This window comes from Phocoena sinus, chromosome 17, assembly GCF_008692025.1.
Source record: "Phocoena sinus isolate mPhoSin1 chromosome 17, mPhoSin1.pri, whole genome shotgun sequence".
Lineage (NCBI taxonomy): Eukaryota > Metazoa > Chordata > Mammalia > Artiodactyla > Phocoenidae > Phocoena > Phocoena sinus.
This window is the reverse complement of record NC_045779.1, coordinates 40,571,755-40,593,329: the sequence shown is the minus strand read 5'-3', so window position 1 is coordinate 40,593,329 and position 21,575 is coordinate 40,571,755. Positions and strand designations below refer to the sequence as shown.

At 43.8% G+C, this 21,575-nt stretch overlaps 1 protein-coding gene across 1 annotated transcript in view; it reads right to left on the bottom strand.

The window, feature by feature from the left end:
• The window catches only part of SDC2 (syndecan 2), a 130,519-nt gene that overhangs the window by 15,498 nt on the left and 93,446 nt on the right, over window positions 1–21,575 (bottom strand). Inside the window, exon 2 of the mRNA XM_032610316.1 lies at window positions 8,580–8,691. Within this exon, the coding sequence (XP_032466207.1) occupies window positions 8,580–8,691 (112 nt within the window). The remainder of the gene's footprint in view (window positions 1–8,579; window positions 8,692–21,575) is intronic.

Here is a 21,575-nt window from a genome sequence, read left to right as displayed (position 1 = left end):
TCCTACAGAACTCCTACTGAAGGCTGGCAGAAGACCTCAGACCTCCCAAAAGGCAAGAAACTCCCCACGTAACTGGGTAGGGCAAAAGAAAAAACAGAGACAAAAGAATAAGGACGGCACCTGCACCAGTGGGAGGGAGCTGTGAAGGAGGAAAAGTTTCCACACACTAGGAAGCCCCTCCGCGGGCGGAGACTGCGGGAGGCGGAGGGGGGAGTTTCGGGACCGCGGAGTAGTGCACAGCGACGGGTGCGGAGGGCAAAGCGGGGAGATTCCTGCACAGACGATCGGTGCTGACCGGCACTCACCAGCCCGAGTGGCTTGTCTGCTCACCCGCCGGGGCGGGCGGGGCTGCGAGCTGAGGCTCGGGTTTTGGTTTTGGACGGAGCTCAGGGAGAGGACTGGGGTTGGCGGCTTGAACATAGCCTGAAGGGGTTAGTGCACCACGACTAGCCGGGAGGGAGTTCGGGGAAAAGCCTGCACCTGCCGAAGAGGCAAGAGACTTTTTCTTCCCTCTTTGTTTCCTGGTGCGCGAGGAGAGGGGTTTAAGAGCGCTGCTTAAAGGATCTCCAGAGAAGGGCGCGAGCCGCGGCTAAAAGCGCGAACCCCAGAGACGGGCGCGAGCCGCGGCTGAGGGCGCGAGCCCCCGAGACGGGCGCGAGCCGCGGCTGAAAGCGCAAACCCCAGAGACGGGCGCGAGCCGCGGCTAAAACTGCGGACCCCAGAGACGGGCGGGAGACGCTAAGGCTGCTGCTGCCGCCACCAAGGGCCTGTGTGCGAGCACAGGTCACTCTCCACACCCCTCTTCTGCGGAGCCTGTGCAGCCCGCCACTGCCAGGTTCCCGGGATCCAGGGACAACTTCCCCGGGAGTACGCACGGCGGGTCTCAGGCTGGTGCAACATCACGCCGGCCTCTGCCGCAACGTCACGCTGCCTCTGCAGCTGCAGGCCCGCCCCGCACGTAGTGCCCCTCCTACCCCCATCCCCCAACCCCCGGCCTGAGTGAGCCGGAGGCCCCGAATCAGCGGCTCCTTTAACCCCGTCCTGTCTGAGCGAAAAAACAGACGCCCTCCAGCGACCTACACGCAGAGGCAGGGCCAAATCCAAAGCTGAGCTCCTGTGAGCTGTGAGAACAAAGAAGAGAAAGGGAAATCTCTCCCAGCAGCCACAGAAGCAGCGGATTAAAGCTCCACAATCAACTTGATATACCCTGCATCTGTGGAATACCTGAATAGACAAGGAATGATCCCAAATTGAAGAGGTGGAATTTAGGAGCGAGATCTATGATTTTTTTTCCCTTTTCCTCTTTTTGTGAATGTGTACGTGTATGCTTCTGTGTGAGATCCTGTCTGTATACTCTTGCTTCCACCATTTGTCCTAGGGCTCTATCCGTCCATGACTTTTTTTAAAAAATTCTTTTTCTTAATAATTAAGTTTAATTGTGATAACTTTATTATACTTTACCTTCGTTCTTTCTTTCTTTCCTTCCTTCCTTCCCTCCTTTAGACAACGAATCACCCCAAATTGAGGAGGTGGTCTCAGGGAGCAGGATTTATGATTTTTCCCCCTTTACCTCTTTTTGTGAAGGTGTATGTGTATGCTTCTGTGTAAGATTTTCTCTGTATAGCTTTGCTTCCAACATTTGTCCTAAGGTTCTATCCGTCCCTTTTTTTTTTTCTAAATATTTTTTAATTCAATAACTATATTATACTTTATTTTATTTTTACTGTATCATCTTTCTTTCTGTCTTTTTTCCTTCTTTCCCTCCTTCCTTCCTTCCTCCCTCCCTCCCTCCCTCCCTCCTTTCTTTCCTTCTTTGCTTCTTTCTTCCCTCCTTCCTTTCCTCCTTTCCTTCTTTCTTTACTCATACTTCTACTAATTCTCCCTACTTTTTCTCCCTTTTATTCTGAGCTGTGTGGGTGAAAGGCTCTTGGTGCTCCAGCCAGGAGTCAGGGCTCTGCCTCTGAGGTAGGAGAGCCAACTTCAGGACACTGGTCAACAAGAGACCTCCCAGCTCCACATAATATTAAACGGTGGAAATATCCCAGAGACCTCCATCTTAACACCAGCACCCAGCTTCACTCAACGACCAGCAAGCCACAGTGCTGGACAACCTATGCCAAACAACTAGCAAAACAGGAACACAACCCCACCCATTAGCAGAGAGGCTGCCTAAAATCATAATAAGGCCACAGACACCCCAAAACACACCACCAGACGTGAACCTGCCCACTAGAGAGACAAGATCCAGCCTCATCCAGCACAACACAGGCACTAGTCCCCTCCACCAGGAAGCCTACACAACCCACTGAAACAACCTTAGCCACTGGAGACAGACATCAAAAACAACGGGAACTACGAAAGTGCAGCCTGCAAAAAGGAGACCCCAAACACAGTAAGATAAGCAAAATGAGAAGACAGAAAAACACACAGCAGATGAAGGAGCAAGATAAAAACCCACCAGACCTAACAAATGAAGAGGAAATAGGCAATCTACCTGAAAAAGAATTCAGAATAATGATAGTAAGGATGATCCGAAATCTTGGAAGTAGAATGGACAAAATGCAAGAAACAGTTAACAAGGACCTACAAGAACTAAAGATGAAACAAGCAACGATGAACAATGCAATAAATGAAATTAAAATCACTCTAGATAGGATCAATAGCAGAATAACTGAGGCAGAAGAACGGATAAGTGACCTGGAAGATAAAGTAGTGGAAATAACTACTGCAGAGCAGAATAAAGAAAAAAGAATGAAAAGAACTGAGGACAGTCTCAGAGACCTCTGGGACAACATGAAACGCACCAACATTCGAATTATAGGGGTTCCAGAAGAAGAAGAAAGAAAGAAAGGGACTGAGAAAATATTTGAAGAGATTATAGTTGAAAACTTCCCTAATATGGGAAAGGAAATAGTTAATCAAGTCCAGGAAGCACAGAGGGTCCCATACAGGATAAATACAAGGAGAAACACGCCAAGACACATATTAATCAAACTGTCAAAAATTAAATACAAAGAAAGCATATTAAAAGCAGCAAGGGAAAAACAACAAATAACACACAAGGGAATCCCCATAAGGTTAACAGCTGATCTCTCAGCAGAAACCCTACAAGCCAGAAGGGAGTGGCAGGACATACTGAAAGTGATGAAGGAGAATAGCCTGCAACCAAGACTACTCTACCCAGCAAGGATCTCATTCACATTTGATGGAGAAATTAAAACCTTTACAGACAAGCAAAAGCTGAGAGAGTTCAGCACCACCAAACCAGCTTTACAACAAATGCTAAAGGAACTTCTCTAGACACGAAACATAAGAGAAGGAAATGACCTATAGTAGCGAACCCAAAACAATATATAAAATGGAAATAGGAACATATATATCGATAATTACCTTAAATGTAAATGGACTAAATGCTCCCACCAAAAGACACAGATTGGCTGAATGGATACAAAAACAAGACCCTTATATATGCTGTCTACAAGAGACCCACTTCAGAACTAGAGACACATACAGACTGAAAGTAAGGGGATGGAAAAAGATATTCCATGCAAATGGAAACCAAAAGAAAGCTGGAGTAGCAATTCTCATATCAGACAAAATAGACTTTAAAATAAGGACTATTAAAAGGGACAAAGAAGGACACTACATAATGATCAAGGGATCGATCCAAGAAGAAGATATAACAATTGTAAATATTTATGCACCCAACATAGGAGCACCTCAATACATAAGGCAAATACTAACAACCATAAAAGGGGAGATCAACAGTAACACATTCATAGTAGGGGACTTTAACACCCCACTTTCACCCATGGACAGATCATCCAAAATGAAAATAAATAAGGAAACACAAGCTTTAAATGATACATTAAACAAGATGGACTTAATTGATATTTATAGGACACTCCATCCGAAAACAACAGAATACACATTTTTCTCAAGTGCTCATGGAACATTTTCCAGGATAGATCATATCTTGGGTCACAAATCAAGCCTTGGTAAATTTAAGAAAACTGAAATTGTATCAAGTATCTTTTCCGACCACAACGCCATGAGACTAGATATCAATTACAGGAAAAGATCTGTAAAAAATACAAACACATGGAGGCTAAACAATACACTACTTAATAATGAAGTGATCACTGAAGAAATCAAAGGGGAAATCAAAAAATACCTAGAAACAAATGACAATGGAGACACAACGACCCAAAACCTATGGGATGCAGCAAAAGCAGTTCTAAGGGGGAAGTTTATAGCAATACAAGCCCACCTTAAGAAGCAGGAAACATCTCGAATAAACAACCTAACCTTGCACCTCAAGCAATTAGAGAAAGAAGAACAAAAAAACCCCAAAGCTAGCAGAAGGAAAGAAATCATAAAAATCAGATCAGAAATAAATGAAAAAGAAATGAAGGAAACAATAGCAAAGATCAATAAAACTAAAAGCTGGTTCTTTGAGAAGATAAACAAAATAGATAAACCACTAGCCAGACTCATCAAGAAAAAAAGGGAGAAGACTCAAATCAATAGAATTAGAAATGAAAAAGGAGAAGTAACAACTGACACTGCAGAAATAAAAAAAATCATGAGAGATTACTACAAGCAACTCTATGCCAATAAAATGGACAATCTGGAAGAAATGGACAAATTCTTAGAAATGCACAACCTGCCAAGACTGAATCAGGAAGAAATAGAAAATATGAACAGACCAATCACAAGCACTGAAATTGAAACTGTGATTAAAAACCTTCCAACAAACAAAAGCCCAGGACCAGATGGCTTCACAGGTGAATTCTATCAAACGTTTAGAGAAGAGCTAACACCTATCCTTCTCTAACTCTTCCAAAATATAGCAGAGGGAGGAACACTCCCAAATTCCTTCTACGAAGCCACCATCACCTTGATACCAAAACCAGACAAGGATGTCACAAAGAAAGAAAACTACAGGCCAATATCACTGATGAACATAGATGCAAAAATCCTCAACAAAATACTAGCAAACAGAATCCAACAGCACATTAAAAGGATCATACACCATGATCAAGTGGGGTTTATTCCAGGAATGCAAGGATTCTTCAATATACGCAAATCTATCAATGTGATAAACCATATTAACAAATTGAAGGAGAAAAACCATATGATCATCTCAATAGATGCAGAGAAAGCTTTCGACAAAATTCAACACCCATTTATGATAAAAACCCTCCAGAAAGTAGGCATAGAGGGAACTTTCCTCAACATAATAAAAGCCATATATGACAAGCCCACAGCAAACATCATCCTCAATGGTGAAAAACTGAAAGCATTTCCACTAAGATCAGGAACAAGACAAGGTTGCCCACTCTCACCACTCTTATTCAACATAGTTTTGGAAGTTTTAGCCACAGCAATCAGAGAAGAAAAGGAAATAAAAGGAATCCAAATCGGAAAAGAAGAAGTAAAGCTGTCACTGTTTGCAGATGACATGATACTATACATAGAGAATCCTAAAGATGCTACCAGAAAACTACTAGAGCTAATCAAGGAATTTGGTAAAGTAGCAGGATACAAAATTAATGCACAGAAATCTCTGGCATTCCTATATACTAATGATGAAAAATCTGAAAGTGAAATCAAGAAAACACTCCCATTTACCATTGCAACAAAAAGAATAAAATATCTAGGAATAAACCTACCTAAGGATACGAAAGACCTGTATGCAGAAAATTATAAGACACTGATGAAAGAAATTAAAGATGATACAAATAGATGGAGAGATATACCATGTTCTTGGATGGGAAGAATCAATATTGTGAAAATGACTCTACTACCCAAAGCAATCTACAGATTCAATGCAATCCCTATCAAACTACCACTGGCATTTTTCACAGAACTAGAACAAAAAATTTCGCAATTTGTATGGAAACACAAAAGACCCCGAATAGCCAAAGCAATCTTGAGAACGAAAAAAGGAGCTGGAGGAATAAGGCTCCCTGACTTCAGACTATATTACAAAGCAATAGTAATCAAGACAGTATGGTACTGGCACAAAAACAGAAAGATAGATCAGTGGAACAGGATAGAAAGCCCAGAGATAAACCCACGCACATATGGACACCTTATCTTTGATAAAGGAGGCAGGAATGTACAGTGGAGAAAGGACAGCCTCTTCAATAAATGGTGCTGGGAAAACTGGACAGGTACATGTAAAAGTATGAGATTAGATCACTCCCTAACACCATACACAAAAATAAGCTCAAAATGGATTAAAGACCTAAATGTAAGGCCAGAAACTATCAAACTCTTAGAAGAAAACATAGGAAGAACACTCTATGACATAAATCACAGCAAGATCCTTTCTGACCCACCTCCTAGAGTAATGGAAATAAAAACAAAAATAAACAAATGGGACCTAATGAAACTTCAAAGCTTTTGCACAGCAAAGGAAACCATAACCAAGACCAAAAGACAACCCTCAGAATGGGAGAAAACATTTGCAAATGAAGCAACTGACAAAGGATTAATCTCCAAAATTTACAAGCAGCTCATGCAGCTCAATAACAAAAAAACAAACAACCCCATCCAAAAATGGGCAGAAGACCTAAATAGACATTTCTCCAAAGAAGATATACAGAATGCCAACAAACACATGAAAGAATGCTCAACATCATTAATCATTAGAGAAATGCAAATCAAAACTACAATGAGATATCATCTCACACCAGTCAGAATGGCCATCATCAAAAAATCTAGAAACAATAAATGCTGGAGAGGGTGTGGAGAAAAGGGGACACTCTTGCACTGCTGGTGGGAATGTGAATTGGTTCAGCCACTGTGGAGAACAGTATGGAGGTTCCTTAAGAAACTACAAATAGAATTACCATATGACCCAGCAATCCCACTACTGGGCATATACCCTGAGAAAACCAAAATTCAAAAAGAGTCATGTACCAAAATGTTCATTGCAGCTCTATTTACAATAGCCAGGACATGGAAACAACCTAAGCGCCCATCATCGGATGAATGGATAAAGAAGATGTGGCACATATACACAATGGAATATTACTCAGCCTTAAAAAGAAATGAAATTGAGCTATTTGTAATGAGATGGATAGACCTAGAGTCTGTCATACAGAGTGAAGTAAGTCAGAAAGAAAAAGACAAATACCGTATGCTAACACATATATATGGAATTTAAGGGAAAAAAATGTCATGAAGAACCTAGGGGTAAGATAGGAATAAAGACGCAGACCTACTGGAGAACGGACTTGAGGGTATGGGGAGGGGGAGGGGTGAGTTTTGACAGGGCGAGAGAGAGTCATGGACATATACACACTAACAAACGTAGTAAGGTAGATAGCTGGGGGGAAGCAGCCGCAAGGCACAGGGATATTAGCTCGGTGCTTTGTGACAGCCTGGAAGGGTGGGATGGGGAGAGTGGGAGGGAGGGAGACGCAAGAGGGAAGACATATGGGAACATATGTATATGTATAGCTGATTCACTTTGTTATAAAGCAGAAACTAACACACCATTGTAAAGCAATTATACCCCAATAAAGATGTTAAAAATAAAAAAAAAAAAAAAAAAAAAAAAAAAAAAAGAGGCGGACTCCGGCCTGGCCTTATAACTGGCTCTGACCCATCAAATATGGTAGTGAAATTGTGCCAGTTTTAAGCCTTGGCTTCAAAAGATTTTGCTCACTCCTGCTTGCTGTCTTGGGATCTCTGCCTCCTCCCTGTGGACAAATGGCTGGCCTTCTGGAGGCTGAGAGACCGCATGACCAGAGCCAAGTCTGCCCCATTGCCCCAGAGATATGACAGAATCTAGAGATCAGCAAAGCTGCAAACTCAACCTGCAACTGACCATTGACATGTGAGGGAGCCCAGTCAGGCCAGCCTAAATTGCCACCCTGCAGAGTAATGAGCTAAATAAAATGACTGTTGTTTTCAGCCACTACACTTCGGGGTGGTTTGTTACCAGTCATTACTGTGGTGATAGATAACTGATACACCACTGGAGTTGAGGATATCACTGTACAATCATTTTACCTGGCTACTACGTTCTCCCTCCTGCGTTTGAGCAATACACTAGGAGTAAGAAAGTATAACTCTTCTTGGTCTCACCTATAATCTTTAAGGTAGGGTTGGCAGCTGTGTGAAACCAGTGTCTCAGGGATCTCTTTAAGGGTGGTTTCCATGACATCGCTCTGAAAGCCTTAATAATAAAATTAAAAGCTAATGTTGACAGAACACTGACTACATGCCAAGCAGCATACTCTAAGAGCTACAGATGTGTCAGCCCCTTAAGCCTCACGACAAACCTACGTGGGAGGGACTATTATTACCTTCCATTCTATAAATGAGGAAACTGAGGTTCAGCCAAGTTAAATACATTCCCAAGATCTCACAGCTCAAGTGGCGGGGAGCTAGAATTCACACCCAGATGCTGTGACTCCACAGGGCATGCTCTTAACCATCGTGCATACTGCCTGTCTCCTCGAAGTAAGTTCCACTAGTGTGTGTGTGTGTGTGCGCGTGTGTGTGCGCGCGCTCACACAAGCACAGAGAACAGAGGTGAGTGTGGACGTAGCCTGCCTTACCCGAGCCTGACGCAGAAGCATAGTCATCGTCGTCAATAGGATACACTCCGGAAGCTTCTTCAATGGAGCTGTTGTCAAGGTACATGTCTTTATCAGATGTCAGCTCTGCCCGCTGAGAAAGGAGAGAGAAGGGATTCAGGATGATGAGAAATTAGGAAATGAGCTTATTCAATTCACTGTGCAGGTTTACATCTCAGCGACTACCCGTCCCTCTCCCCTGTTCCTTGGAACCCACATTTCTGGCCCTACCCCTCCTTAGGACACCCTGACAACTCATATTACGTCAAGGGCTGATCACAGACAAATGCCCCCGAGGGAAGCCTACAGAACCTAACTCAGTAACGTGAAGATAGCTCAGAGGCCGAAGTGCCTATCACGGGCTTATCTCCTTACATCCCACTAAACCTGTCTGAGTTCCAGGGCCCCCCAGTGCTAGTTGGAACCATCTCAGGCATTCCTGTTGTCACAAAGTCACCGTGAGGCCCCTTTACTGGAAAAGTTACAAGACATTCAAATCATTTAAGACTTTCTTGGGGATGTATTAGGGTGCTTGGGCAAAATCACTACCCAAGGATCCGTCAAGGTCCCTTGGATGTTTGCAGGCCCGGCTACACTCAGAGAGGCATCACCGCAGCCAGGAGCTCGTGGTGGCGGGCAGCCTGTCACAGGGCTTCTTGCCACAGCCCAGACGCATGCAGATGCCAGCACCATACCTCTCGAGGAGCAGGGCCTGCGAGGCTCATGGACCAGGGCGACAGCCCACCGTGAGCCGCGTCTGGGGCTCACGGGCTTAGCAGAGCCTTAATGACAAATGCAGATAAACCCACACAAGCACATTCTTTTTATATTCCTGGCACTTGGTAACAGCAAATCACACAGTGAATATGGAGAGGGATCATTCACTAAGTCGACCAGTTCCACAGCTTCTTAGCTCTTCGGTAAGAATTTTACTATTAGAGTTCAACCTAATCCTACCAAGAGATCAAGTCGCATGAATTGGAGGCCGAGTAGATGTATAATTTTTTTCTTAAATGGTTTCAGTAAATTGATATTTTACCACCAGTATCTCATGAGAGCCCAGAAACAAATACAGCAATCTGTCAGCTTCTAAACAACATCTGTGTTTGGAAAAAGGCAACACTCATTATTGTCCTATTTTTAAAAATCAAATGGAATGTCGCTTCCTAATAGGAATGACAAAAAATGTTTCCCTCACTACAGAGGCTTTCATTAGATTCCCTTCAAAGCCTTCTGCTCCAGCTGTCACTGGGACTGCAACCTTCCTAGGAGGGTGCTGGCCGCGCCCCATCACAGCACGTCTTCCCTCAGGTTTCGGCCGCTGGCTGGAGAGGCCGAAGTGTCCTCAACCCGAGTCCGTGCTCTCCAGGCGTCAGGGACAACTGACGGGAAGGTATGGGCGCCCACTCTGGGTGAGCCGCCACATCGGCACATTCTGAGAACTGAGACTTTAATCAGGGACTGGTTTCCCAGTGGCCTGGCCTGCAGGCACTGAGTGACCACCCTGTGCCAAGAGTGTGCTGGAGTTTCCTACTAGAACAGTCAGAGCTTAACTCCGCCCTCTGAGGCCATTCTGCGTGACACGGGTCTCCAAGGCTCTCCCCAGTCCAGGCCTCGGGTGTTTTCCCAAGCTTGTGAACCGACCATATCAGGAGCCCTGGTTTCCACAGCCCCACCATCAGCGTCACTGAGTCACAGTATGCGGTCAGCTCCTTTGAGCGCGAGGACTGCACCTCCTACGTCTTCAGTCCACCCCAACTCCCCACAATCATGTATCTGGCGTATAGTACATGCTCAGTAAACACTGCTTGGGCTGTTTCGTTTGTTGTCCTGCTTGTATTAAACTTTGTCCTGTGAACCTCATCTGCAGGACCCTGTCGCTCTTTCTCTCAACTCCTGTCTACAAAACAGGCTCTGACTTCTTCAGTCCTTCCAGGTCCCCTCGTTCCAAACTACTATTTTGCATTTTGTAGCCTATGAACAGTTCAAGACAAACTCTCAGTGTTATTTATTTTTTTAATATATACATTTTAAATTTTTATTTATTTAATTTTTTGGGCTGTGTTGGGTCTTCGTTGCTGCGCGCGGGCTTTCTCTAGTTGCGGCGAGCGGGGGCTACTCTTGGTTGCGGCGTGCGGGCTTCTCATTGCGGTGGCTTCTCTTGCTGCGGAGCATGGGCTATAGGCACGCGGGCTTCAGCAGTTGTGGCATGCAGGCTCAGTAGTTGTGGCTCATGGGCTCTAGAGGACAGGCTCAGTAGTTGCGGCTCACAGGTTTAGTTGCTCCGCGGCATGTGGGATCTTCCCGGACCAGGGCCTGAACCCGTGTCCCCTGCATTGTCAGGCGGATTCTCAACCACTGCGCCACCAGGGAAGCACTCAGTGTTATTTTAAATTGTTGCCCCTCAGCAGAGCACACTTGGAGAAGGCAGGGCCTCAATGCCCTGTGTGTGCTCCCTGGGCCTCTAAGACTGCATGGGGACTCAATAAATATTTGCCCATTGAGATTACCTAAAACAAATTGGCCTTTGACTCAGGCTTCAGAGATAACACATGTCACAAGACCCCTAAAGTTGAAATCTTTCCATCTGAAGCCTGGGAGATCACTGGCCCCAAACCTCCCACACACATGGCATGGCACCTGGCTTAAGTGACCTTGAGTCTTAAAAGCAGAAACCTGTTTGCCTTTTCTTAGCATTGAACGCCTTTTTCCTCCTGGCTCTGTTAAAGAAGTTTGAGGTGGCACCGGCCACACGAAGATATTTAATTCCTCCTTGTAAACTGAATTTCTATTCATTAGGTGACCCAGTTGTCAGATGGACACGTCTGTCACACTCACAGGCAGATGGGCCAAAAACGCCTCCCGGAGGATTCTGGCCACCGCACAGTTCAACCACACGGGGAGGCTTGACAAGCAACTCACTTCTCCAGGACAACCAGCTCCTTAGGAAGAAGCTTTCAGACCTGAATTACTGTAAAACTTGGGGTCAGGATGCATGTAGAGAAGCTGGCTTGCCCTCAGGCTCTGCGGAGCTCCAGGGTGGTCCTGTGGCTGACGGGATGTTTAATGTGCTCAAAGGCAGCTAAAAATATTTGTTCCTCCAGCATCCGGTGTGGTGCAAAGAATGATGACCTCACACTAAAAGTTAACTCCTGCTCTGATGTCAGGGGCAGCAAGCACCTAAGAGGAATTACCAATATCTGTCCTTCTATAGAGTCCAAGTTAAGCAGACTCCTTTTCACTCGGTAGCAGATAATGCTCAAAGAAACACCTCCACTATCTTTCCTTTTAAACAAAAACCACCTTCACACACATGATAATTCCTTCGGAGAAGCCTCCGCAGTCTGTGGAAAGGATTGCTGCAGTTAACATGCCGGGAGAGGAAAAGGAATTCTGCATTGACATTCCCTGGGGGCAAGATGTGCATCTCTAGAAAGCCAAGAGAGGGGGTGACTCAAGGCTACTGCTTCTACACCAGCCAACTGCGATGTGCCTCACGAAGCAGAAAACCCCAGGACACACTGAACGCTCTCCCGTTCGATGAGACAGAGCCACTGGATGAAAGGAACCAGGAGGAAATGGGCAGAGGCACAGCCCAGGGTGCGGAGATGCAGCCTGACGGTAGGATTTCCTAATGCATTTGTTTCACTTGGGACCAGCCATCTCTACGAGGCAGCGCCAATACTGTTGGCTAACAGGGCTCCGAGTACAAGCTGGAAGAAAAACAAAGCTGGTCTTTCAGACCTCTCCCCCCTTGGCTGATGCAAGACATGCGTGCAGGAGAGCAAAGGGAAGTTGTAGAGAGCAACTGGGTACACGAGAAGGAACACTGACTGCGGGACAAAACGGAGGTTCGACCATGGAAACGGAGCTCTAAGTTGCCTTCATAGAGGAAGCAGCTCCTCCCAGAGGAGAAGGCCCACTGCCTGAGTGCTGGGTCCCCACATGTCTGGAAGGCAGGCAAGATAACACGTTTGTCTCCCAACTCCATCCCTTCTCTTCTAGCCTTCGAGCTGCAGCAACTTCATCATGCCAGGTCCAGACCATTACAGAGGCCTCCGTACTTAGCCACCGCTCAAGACGTTGTCTTTGAACCCACTGTCTGCTGAGGGACTATTCTTAAATATGATCGCATTGCTCCCCTGCTGACAAAAAACCCTTTAGTGGCTCCCTATCCCCTATAGGATGAAAGAAAAAATGCCTTTTCCTTGAAAGAATACCATATGACCTCACCTGCATTTCCAGTGTCGGTTGCTGCCACTTCCTCTGCCCAAACCCTGGGCTCCATGACCAAAAAAACTCCACTCAGAGATCTGGGGACACCAATTTCCTTTATACAAAACCCCTAAGAGGAAATACACTCCTCTAAGGACAGAAAATTGAGGAAAACAATGGTGATCTAGGCCTCACGTACATGAGAATGGTGAAAACTAATATTCTGACAAGACGGTTCGGCCCAAACATACATGGTATTTGTAATAAAAATGAACAGAGAAAATGCTGATCCAGTGCCTGGAAGACCACAAGTGCACTAATCTCGATTTTAGTAAGCAATATCACAAACCTGCCCACTTTCTCAGCAAAGAAAACCGTGGGATGGCAACTGAACAAATCTACTTGTTGGTTTTTTCTTGTGAGGTAAAGCTTACATCGAACAAATGTCATGTTTCAAACTGCCAGGGTGGAAATCTGTTATTTAGAAATTAGAGGTCTTCCTTGAAAGATACACTGCCTTATCTACTAGATGAATGTCCTCTAAATGTCTTAAACTAGGGCAACCGATAAACAGTGGTCAAGATAATTAAAGCTCAAAGCAGTAGGTGTTAAATTCACCTTACGGTGGAAACTTAGGTTGATAGCAAAGTCAGGAAGTAGAAAACCTAACTATTTATGGATACCACTCCCAGACCCAAGCTTCAGAAAATTATCCTTCGGACATAAAAATTAAATAGTCATGTGGCCTGCTATGACATTCTAAATCACATCTTAGATAACAAACACCTGGATGGTGTCTCAGTTTTAGGATAAAGGCACATCCAGTCCTGACTTAGACTCAAATGTATATTAACTTTTATGGTGATTACAAAGCACCCAACTGGCTGTAACTTTACCTTATTTTTCCAGAGGTGACTTAATAAACTATTTTATTACTAGCTAGCACACACTGTAAAAGAAATAATAGTTAACATTTTCTCCCACATAGTCTCACAGAGATGATACACTTGCCCTTAAGATGAACTTGCCAATTCTGGCTTAGGTAGAGCCCAAAGGAACATATAATCTTAGAGCTTGACTGGACACTACAGGTATCCAGATGACCTTATTTCAAAAGTGAAGACACAGAACACCACAGTGGCAAAGTCTCTTAAAATCACCCAGTCTAGTTGGTGGCCAAACTAGAGCCCCAAAACTTTTGCCTCCTAATTCTTACTATTGCACCGTAATGTCCTACGACATGAAGCTGTCAGAGCCAGTCAGTCTGGGGTTCAAAAGGATTAGCTGTAGCTAATGGTTAAGTGTTTATTATGTGCCACGCATTCTGTGCTAAGTGTTTTATAAGCACTGGCACGTTGAATCATCTCAACAATCTCCACTGCTGACCAGGGAACTGAGGCTTGTCCAAAGACAGACAGCTCAGAAGTGGAGAGCAGGGGTTCACGTCCAAATCTGGCCTTCAAAGTGTGTGGTCATTGAGAGTGCTGGCCATGCTGTGCCTCCTCCCAGCCCCCCTTGTGATTCACACACAATAAAGGTCCTGAGGAGAATTGTAATGAAGAGTCCTGTTGAACTCTGCTTGATCCAGGACTTTCAAACTTTGGCCATGGAAATTCTCCAACCCCCACCTCCCCAAAAATCTATTTAACATCTTTTAGAACTAGTATTCTTGGCATCACAGATGGGGAAAAAAATCTGTGTGAAGAGTTAGAATTCTAGCTTAACAATTTCTTCTCTGCCTAACTTCTTGCAAACTGCCCATGTGAAGGATGCCAACTGCCATTCATTCATTTTTAGTAATACCTTCATCTCTATCAGATGTCCCATCCAAACCAAAGATGTAATGGAAGGAAAGAAGCCTATGTTTATTGTTGGGAAAAGATACTGCTGTTCTTGAATATGTGAGGTGTGACTGCATTATATATTTCCAGGCAAATGCTATTGTATTTACCAAGCACTTGTTTACAGAAAACTACCTGGTACCTAACAATGTCCTAGGCATATTCTACTAACCTGTATATAACTCCCACAAAAGCTGAGGTCAAAGGTGAGGTCACACATGAAAGCAAATTCTTAAATCCTTACTTAAGAAATCCTTAAGAAAGATCTTTAGCTCAGACCTGTTTCAAACACCTAGACTAGTCCTTAATTACTAGTCCTTTTAGCTTTTTGCTAAGTCTCTAACTTTAAGAAACACTTCAGCATACCTTCCATAAAGTGGGGATTTAGTTTAAATTATTTACTGGTGCATATTAGGAAAACAAATCCAATGCTGAAAAGAAAAAATCAGGTTTATGAAGGTAGAATCACATTTGGGTGTGAATGAGGCAAAAAGATGACTGGGCTGCTCATAAAAACGTCATATCAAAAAATAAATTCTAAAAAAGTCAAAGCGTCGGCAACTGTGGAAAATTTCAACTGTTCCATGAACCTTTTGAAACAAACCAAAGCACGACAGATGACAGAATTCCTACCGTATCTATTTACAATCCTGCAGGTCTGAACCACTCATTTGGAATTGACCAGTCATGGCGGATTTTCCTGCTGGATGCTGTAAACAGAATGGGAATCTTATCTCACCACTTAGAATGTACGTTCCTTGAAGAGGTCCAGGAACCAGGAGCAGGTCTGATGTTTTCTGTATCCCCTACTGCTTTAGAGCCAGCATACGGTAAAGGTTCAAGAAAGAGTACGAGAGGTCACATTTTTCTGAAAGGCTAAACCCAAGCTTTAAGCCATTTGGTGAAAGGAAATAACCATGTATTTTAAATAACTTAGCTGGTGACCTGACATCAAGGAAAACTCAATCGATGTACTCTTACTAGGTCTCTTTTTAAAAAGGGAGATCTGGGGGCTTCCCTGGTGGCGCAGTGGTTGAGAGTCCGCCTGCCGATGCAGGGGACACGGGGTTCGTGCCCCGGTCCGGGAGGATCCCACATGCCGAGGAGCGGCTGGGCCCGTGAGCCATGGCCGCTGAGCCTGCGCGTCCGGAGCCTGTGCTCCGCAATGGGAGAGGCCACACAGTGAGAGGCCCGCGTACCTAAAAACTAAAAAAAAAAAATTTAAAAAAAGGAGATCTGGAATTCAGCCTTTTACTGTGAGGAGAACTAACAGAAAGATAAGTATGACCTTAGAAGAATCCACCAACTCATTACGAATGCCTCCAATGAGCCGGGTACAGCACTAGTCTCTGGAGAACATTTAAATGGCTGAAAAGTGTTTTTAAAAGTAACACTGAGTTAGTGTACTTCACAGTAGAAATTTTCCTCTTTGTTTAAAAAGGAGAACTGAATGTGGTTCAAAGTACTTAGATTTTCTAGCCAACAAAGCTCAAATAAAATCCTTCTCTAATAAAACGCTCAGTCCAATGACCAGCATGTTAAAAAAAACAACAGCAAAATAATCTTGCCAAAGGATTACTTGACTCATCTCAATTTATATTTATGATTCAATAGAATTCATATCATTTTCACCGAACATGCCTCACTGTAGGTATATTGGTGCAGCTGGAGCTTCAAAGTTATTTTTCTCCCTACAACGTTTGTCTGTTGAGTCTACAGTAGGGTACCTGGCTCAGTAAGTGGTTTGTTGGGTAAATTTCAACCATCCGCTCAGATAGGAGGACCCAGAAAATCCTGTACGTTTATTTAACTGAATGATGCAACCCACCTCTGCCCCCAAGCATTACGACACACAGAACAGGCGGGATGCAGGTCCCCAGTCCCATTTCTCTTTAATCTAGACCTTGGTAACAATGAACAGCCCCGATTACACAGACTCGTTGAGGATATGCTCATCTACCAATAATCATACCACTGGCATATCACTCTACAAACCCCCATGTTCCAAAGCCCTTAGTTTCTATAAGCCACCATTTCATGAAGAAAAGCCCTCAACTAAATAAACCAAGCAGAAAGAAATCTAAACCTTGCACCCAATTTCTTGACATACTTTACGCTTTGTCACCTAGAGAAACTACAGGGACAACTAATTAAATGCAAAATCTCTCACCTGGAGTGAGTTCTCACTTTATGTCCTTTCATAACTTTTGAATTTTGAAACATCTATACTACAAAATTCAATCAGTATGTTTTTTCTTTTTAAATCCTCTTCCTGAGATTGGTTTACTGCTAATAGTAAACAAAAACCAGTCTTCCTCTCCGGGAGCAAGGAAGTCAACCGGAAGGTAGGGGGTTAGGGGTAGGTAATGGGGGACAAAAGCAGAACACACCAACACTTCTTGCTTCTGTTTGTGGTAAAGCGTTCGGATTCTTGATCCAGAGAGAGAAGGGAAGCCACCGTTGTCTCGAATTAAATTTGTTGGCTACAAAAACAGGGCTCTATGAAGCAATGTATATTAAAGCAACGCCTGGGATGCAGAGTGGAATTATGTTGAATATACATGACACACAAAAGGAAAATGTTCATGACTTACAGATGTGCTCCAAGTTGTGCTTTCTTCCTTTTTTGGAATATCAAACAGAGGGAAGTAAGAGGTTTGCAGCCATGTTATCATAAGCACTGCTGCCTCTCCCCCTCCCAAACCAGAATATTCCAGTTTTTATTTTGCCATCCGTATGACCACAGTTTAGACTAGGGTAAAAATAGCAGTCGTGTGGGCCTAACCTGAAAACTCCCAAGTGCTGGAGAGGGTCAGTATTAATATATTCTAACTGAAATAACGAGATTCTGTTTCCTGGTGGCGTTTGACAGGAGGCGGGGGGGCGGGAAAGAGATTTGGAATTTATTTCTCATTCAGAAGTGTTCTGTAAAAACTACCATAATGGAACAGACTCCAAAGCAAGCACAGGAAGCCAAAAGGCTCTGGTTTAGATTTAATAATTCACTCAAAAGGCTTTTCATCTGCTACAATTTTAGGCCCCAAGGCACAACCACATATACTCTCCACCCTATACGGGAGCTGACAGAGTGCCACAGGACGCCTACGGGACAGAAAAATGGGAAAGACCAGTCCAAAGGGTACACCACGCCCTTCCAGGCTCCAGCTGATGCTGGAGAATGAACCTGCTCTTGGCAGTGAGCGGCGGTTGGTGGATGGAATTTCCAACTGAGCCTGTATTTCAGGTCTAAGCTAGCACTGAGTTTGAACCTTGATAGGAATATGGGAAGCTTTACTGTGGGCCTGTCAAGAGAAGCTTTATTTAAAAGATGCCAACTAAAAGAAATGGGCACAAGTCCTTTGGGAAGCACACTGGCAATGTGTTTTAAGAAGATATGAAATCTTTCTTACCATCTGACCAGGTATTTCTACTCTCAGGAATTATCCTAAGGAAATATTCTAAAAAGGAGAGGTGGTATGGGAACATATGTGTATGTATAACTGATTCACTTTGTTATAAAGCAGAAACTAACACGCCATTGTAAAGCAATTATACCCCAATAAAAATGCTAAAAAAAAAAAAAAAAAGGAGAGGTGGGGTGTTTACTACTGCATTAAAGCGAACTCACTGAGACAACCTAAATGCAACCCTAGAGGGGTAGCTATGTCAATTGTGTATGATACGTTAATTTCTCAACACAGCCATTAAAAATCATATACCACAGAACAATGAGTAAAAAGTTTAGACAACACAGTATATTTAAAAAGCATATATTGCTTTAATATTTTCTAATATTACAACTCTTAAAATTTCATATCATTTGGTTAAGCATTGAAAGGCGAGTGGAAAAATGAAGAGAGTTAATTGGTGAGGGTGGTGGCTTGTAAATGATTTCATTCCTAATTGATATTATTGTTATATTTTCCAACATATATATGCTGCTAAAGGCACAGAAAGCACAAGGTCAATGGAAAGGGCCAGCGACCAGCTTCCAAACATCAACAGTAACTTCTAACAGTTAATCCATTCAAACAGACAGGTACATACATATATAAAGAACCTAAAGAAAGCATCATGGAAGTACATGGGTGTATAAGTGACAAACACTAACAAAAAAAGTGAACACTTCAGAAAAGTGCCACAGAATCATACCACAGTGCTTGGGCCACTTCCGATCCAGTTTAACTGAAGCCATAAAGGCAAAAGGTATAGTAAAATGGATATTTAATCACAAGATTCTAGGTTCTAAAATGTCCTGGGTCTAATTACCCATCTCATTAGCTACTCTTTGCTCTTGAGTTATTTAAAGCAAGGAAGACACTCCACATCAAGGTGAGGCTGCCGGTGCCCCAGTCAACAAGCTCCCTTCCAGCTTAGTCCCCACCTGCAGTGGCCACTACCTGACCTGGGAGCACTGTGCCCCCGACACACCTCCAGGGCTGATGTGCCAGTGAGCCCCCAAGATGTTTCACGTTGTTCCTGGTTTTCAGAGTCCATTCTGTTACACTGATCTCATCTGTCTGCAAAGGGAGCCTCTTGTTCTATCTCTCCTTCTGCTGATTCCAGAGAGCCTTGGATTGGCACAGTGACTACCTGATCTAGGAGACTTTTTCAATGAAGAAAATGACATGCGGCTACTTCCTTACGCTGGAAGACCGAGAATGTGTCAGCACTTATCTAAATAAAAGGAACAAAGCTACACAGAAAGGGATACATCCAAAGGGGATGAGAACACGGATTTCAAAAGTGGAGTCAAGGGCTTCCCTGATGGCACAGTGGTTGGGAGTCCGCCTGCCGACGCAGGGGACATGGGTTCGTGCCCCGGTCCGGGAGGATCCCACATGCTGCGGAGCGGCTGGGCCCGTGAGCCACGGCCGCTGAGCCTGCACGTCCGGAGCCTGTGCTCCGCAACGGGAGAGGCCACCACAGTGAGAGGCCCGCGTACCGCAAAAAAAAAAAAAAAGTGGAGTCAAGCTGTTCTGAACATGGGCTTTTATTAAATTTTTAATTTTATATTGGAGTATTGTTGATTAACAATGTTGTGTTAGCTTCAGGTGTACAGCGAAGTGATTCAGCTATACATATACATGTATCTATTCTTTTTCAAATTCTTTTCCCATGTATTATTAAAGAACATTGAGCAGAGCTCCCCGTGCTATACAGTAGGTGCTTGTTGTCTATTTTAAATATAGCAATGTGTACATGAACAGTGGGCTTTTAATACCTAGTGCCAAGTCATAGCGGCGGCTGCGCCGTATGCCGAAGGATTATTCACATTCTTGATTATCTACTGGAAAAACACTCTGCTTCTGCCCAAGGCACATAGCCCCTGGCCCTGTATTTCTTCTTGTTATATAAAGGAACTGTTCTTGACCGAACTTTCCAACCAGTAAACAATGAAGGCCAAGCAGCTTTTAAAGAAATGATTTCCTTGATAGAGGAAGCGGGGGGAAAAAAGTTTAAAGGTATTAGAGTTCCATTATGAAATCCACTGTGGACCCTGCATGGAATTTCCCAAGAAACGAAGCCTGAGCTCCCAGACAAAAGCACCTGTTTCACAAGGACTGTTTACAGTCACGTGACCTGTGCCATCTCTCAAGCGAATGCATTTTAGAAAGCGCTCCTGTTGGTGTTCTCAAGTGTTGTTTATGAGTTATTTATCTGAAGATAACATTTACGGTCTTGCCATAGGAAGAGGAACGGAGATGTGTGGATAGTCATATTTTTTTTCCTAAAACAGTAAACACTTTATTGGCTGTTCAAATTAACAGGTGGGCAAAGCCTTCAAAAATCCAAAAGGTAACCTAATCCACCCCAGTGCTGCCTGTCTTTCTGATCTACCTCCATCAGAATCTATCTATGAAGACATTCTGACATTCTGCTGATGGAATCGTAACTCTTATTCTTAAAATACTAGGATGTCAAAGATGAAGGGAAAAACAGAGCCTGCAAGATGGTAAAATTACATACTCAGTTAAACGATAATATTTAAGAAGCTCTTTAGAGAATATACTGAAAAGAGCCTGTCATTATTTTTTGCACCCAAATGAGGCCAATTCATGGTAATTCGCTAGTGATAATTAAAAGTCTCAGCTGGAACACACATTCATAAGTACCATTTCATAGGAGACACAGCACTTCATTTTCTAAAAATATGGGAGATAAGGAAAAGCAAATAGTTACGAGTCAAAAACATATCAGATCATCGCAAGGAATTTTTTTTTTTCTCCAGGTGAATCCAGTAATAAAAGCAGCTTACTAGCTGATTCCATCAGTTCTGAAGCAAGCCATACCAAAAGCCTCTGAGGTGATTTAGCACCCAAGTGTGCTAAATTATTTTCTAAAAATTCCCATATTCCCCAGGATCTTTCCTTCTTCCCAAATTAATGGGCCACCCCATGCCTGCAAATGCCTTCTGCAAAGCAACCAATGGCAAGATCTATGTAAAAAGCCCCACCTTTCCGGATGACAGCCGCCTGGAGCTACTTGCTACATCTTCATTTCCTAGAGAGCACAGGGTCTTACTGAGAATTAAAGCCCCGGGAGCCCAGTCCACATTCATGGTCTCTCACTTGGGTCCTGTCACAGCCTTTTGAGATGGGACCGGTTTCGAATAGATGGAACTGCTCCGGGCACCCCGCTGCCACATAGCGCCTCTGCCCACAGAGTAGAGTTTATTATTTAATTGGTACAAGATCAGCAGGCAGCCTGAGAAGAACTCTCTCCTGGGGCTCAAGAGTAAGAGACCCAAGGAAGATGCGGCCACTCCTCACTGGCTTCCAGGCCACAGCTGAGGATGTGGAAGCTAGGGGGCTATCAGTTTCTATCCTTCCTAACTTGGACTGGACCTACCTGCTTTTGGCCAACGCTCTACAACAGAGATATATGGATACTTCCGTTTCTCTCTTCCAGCCGCTTACAC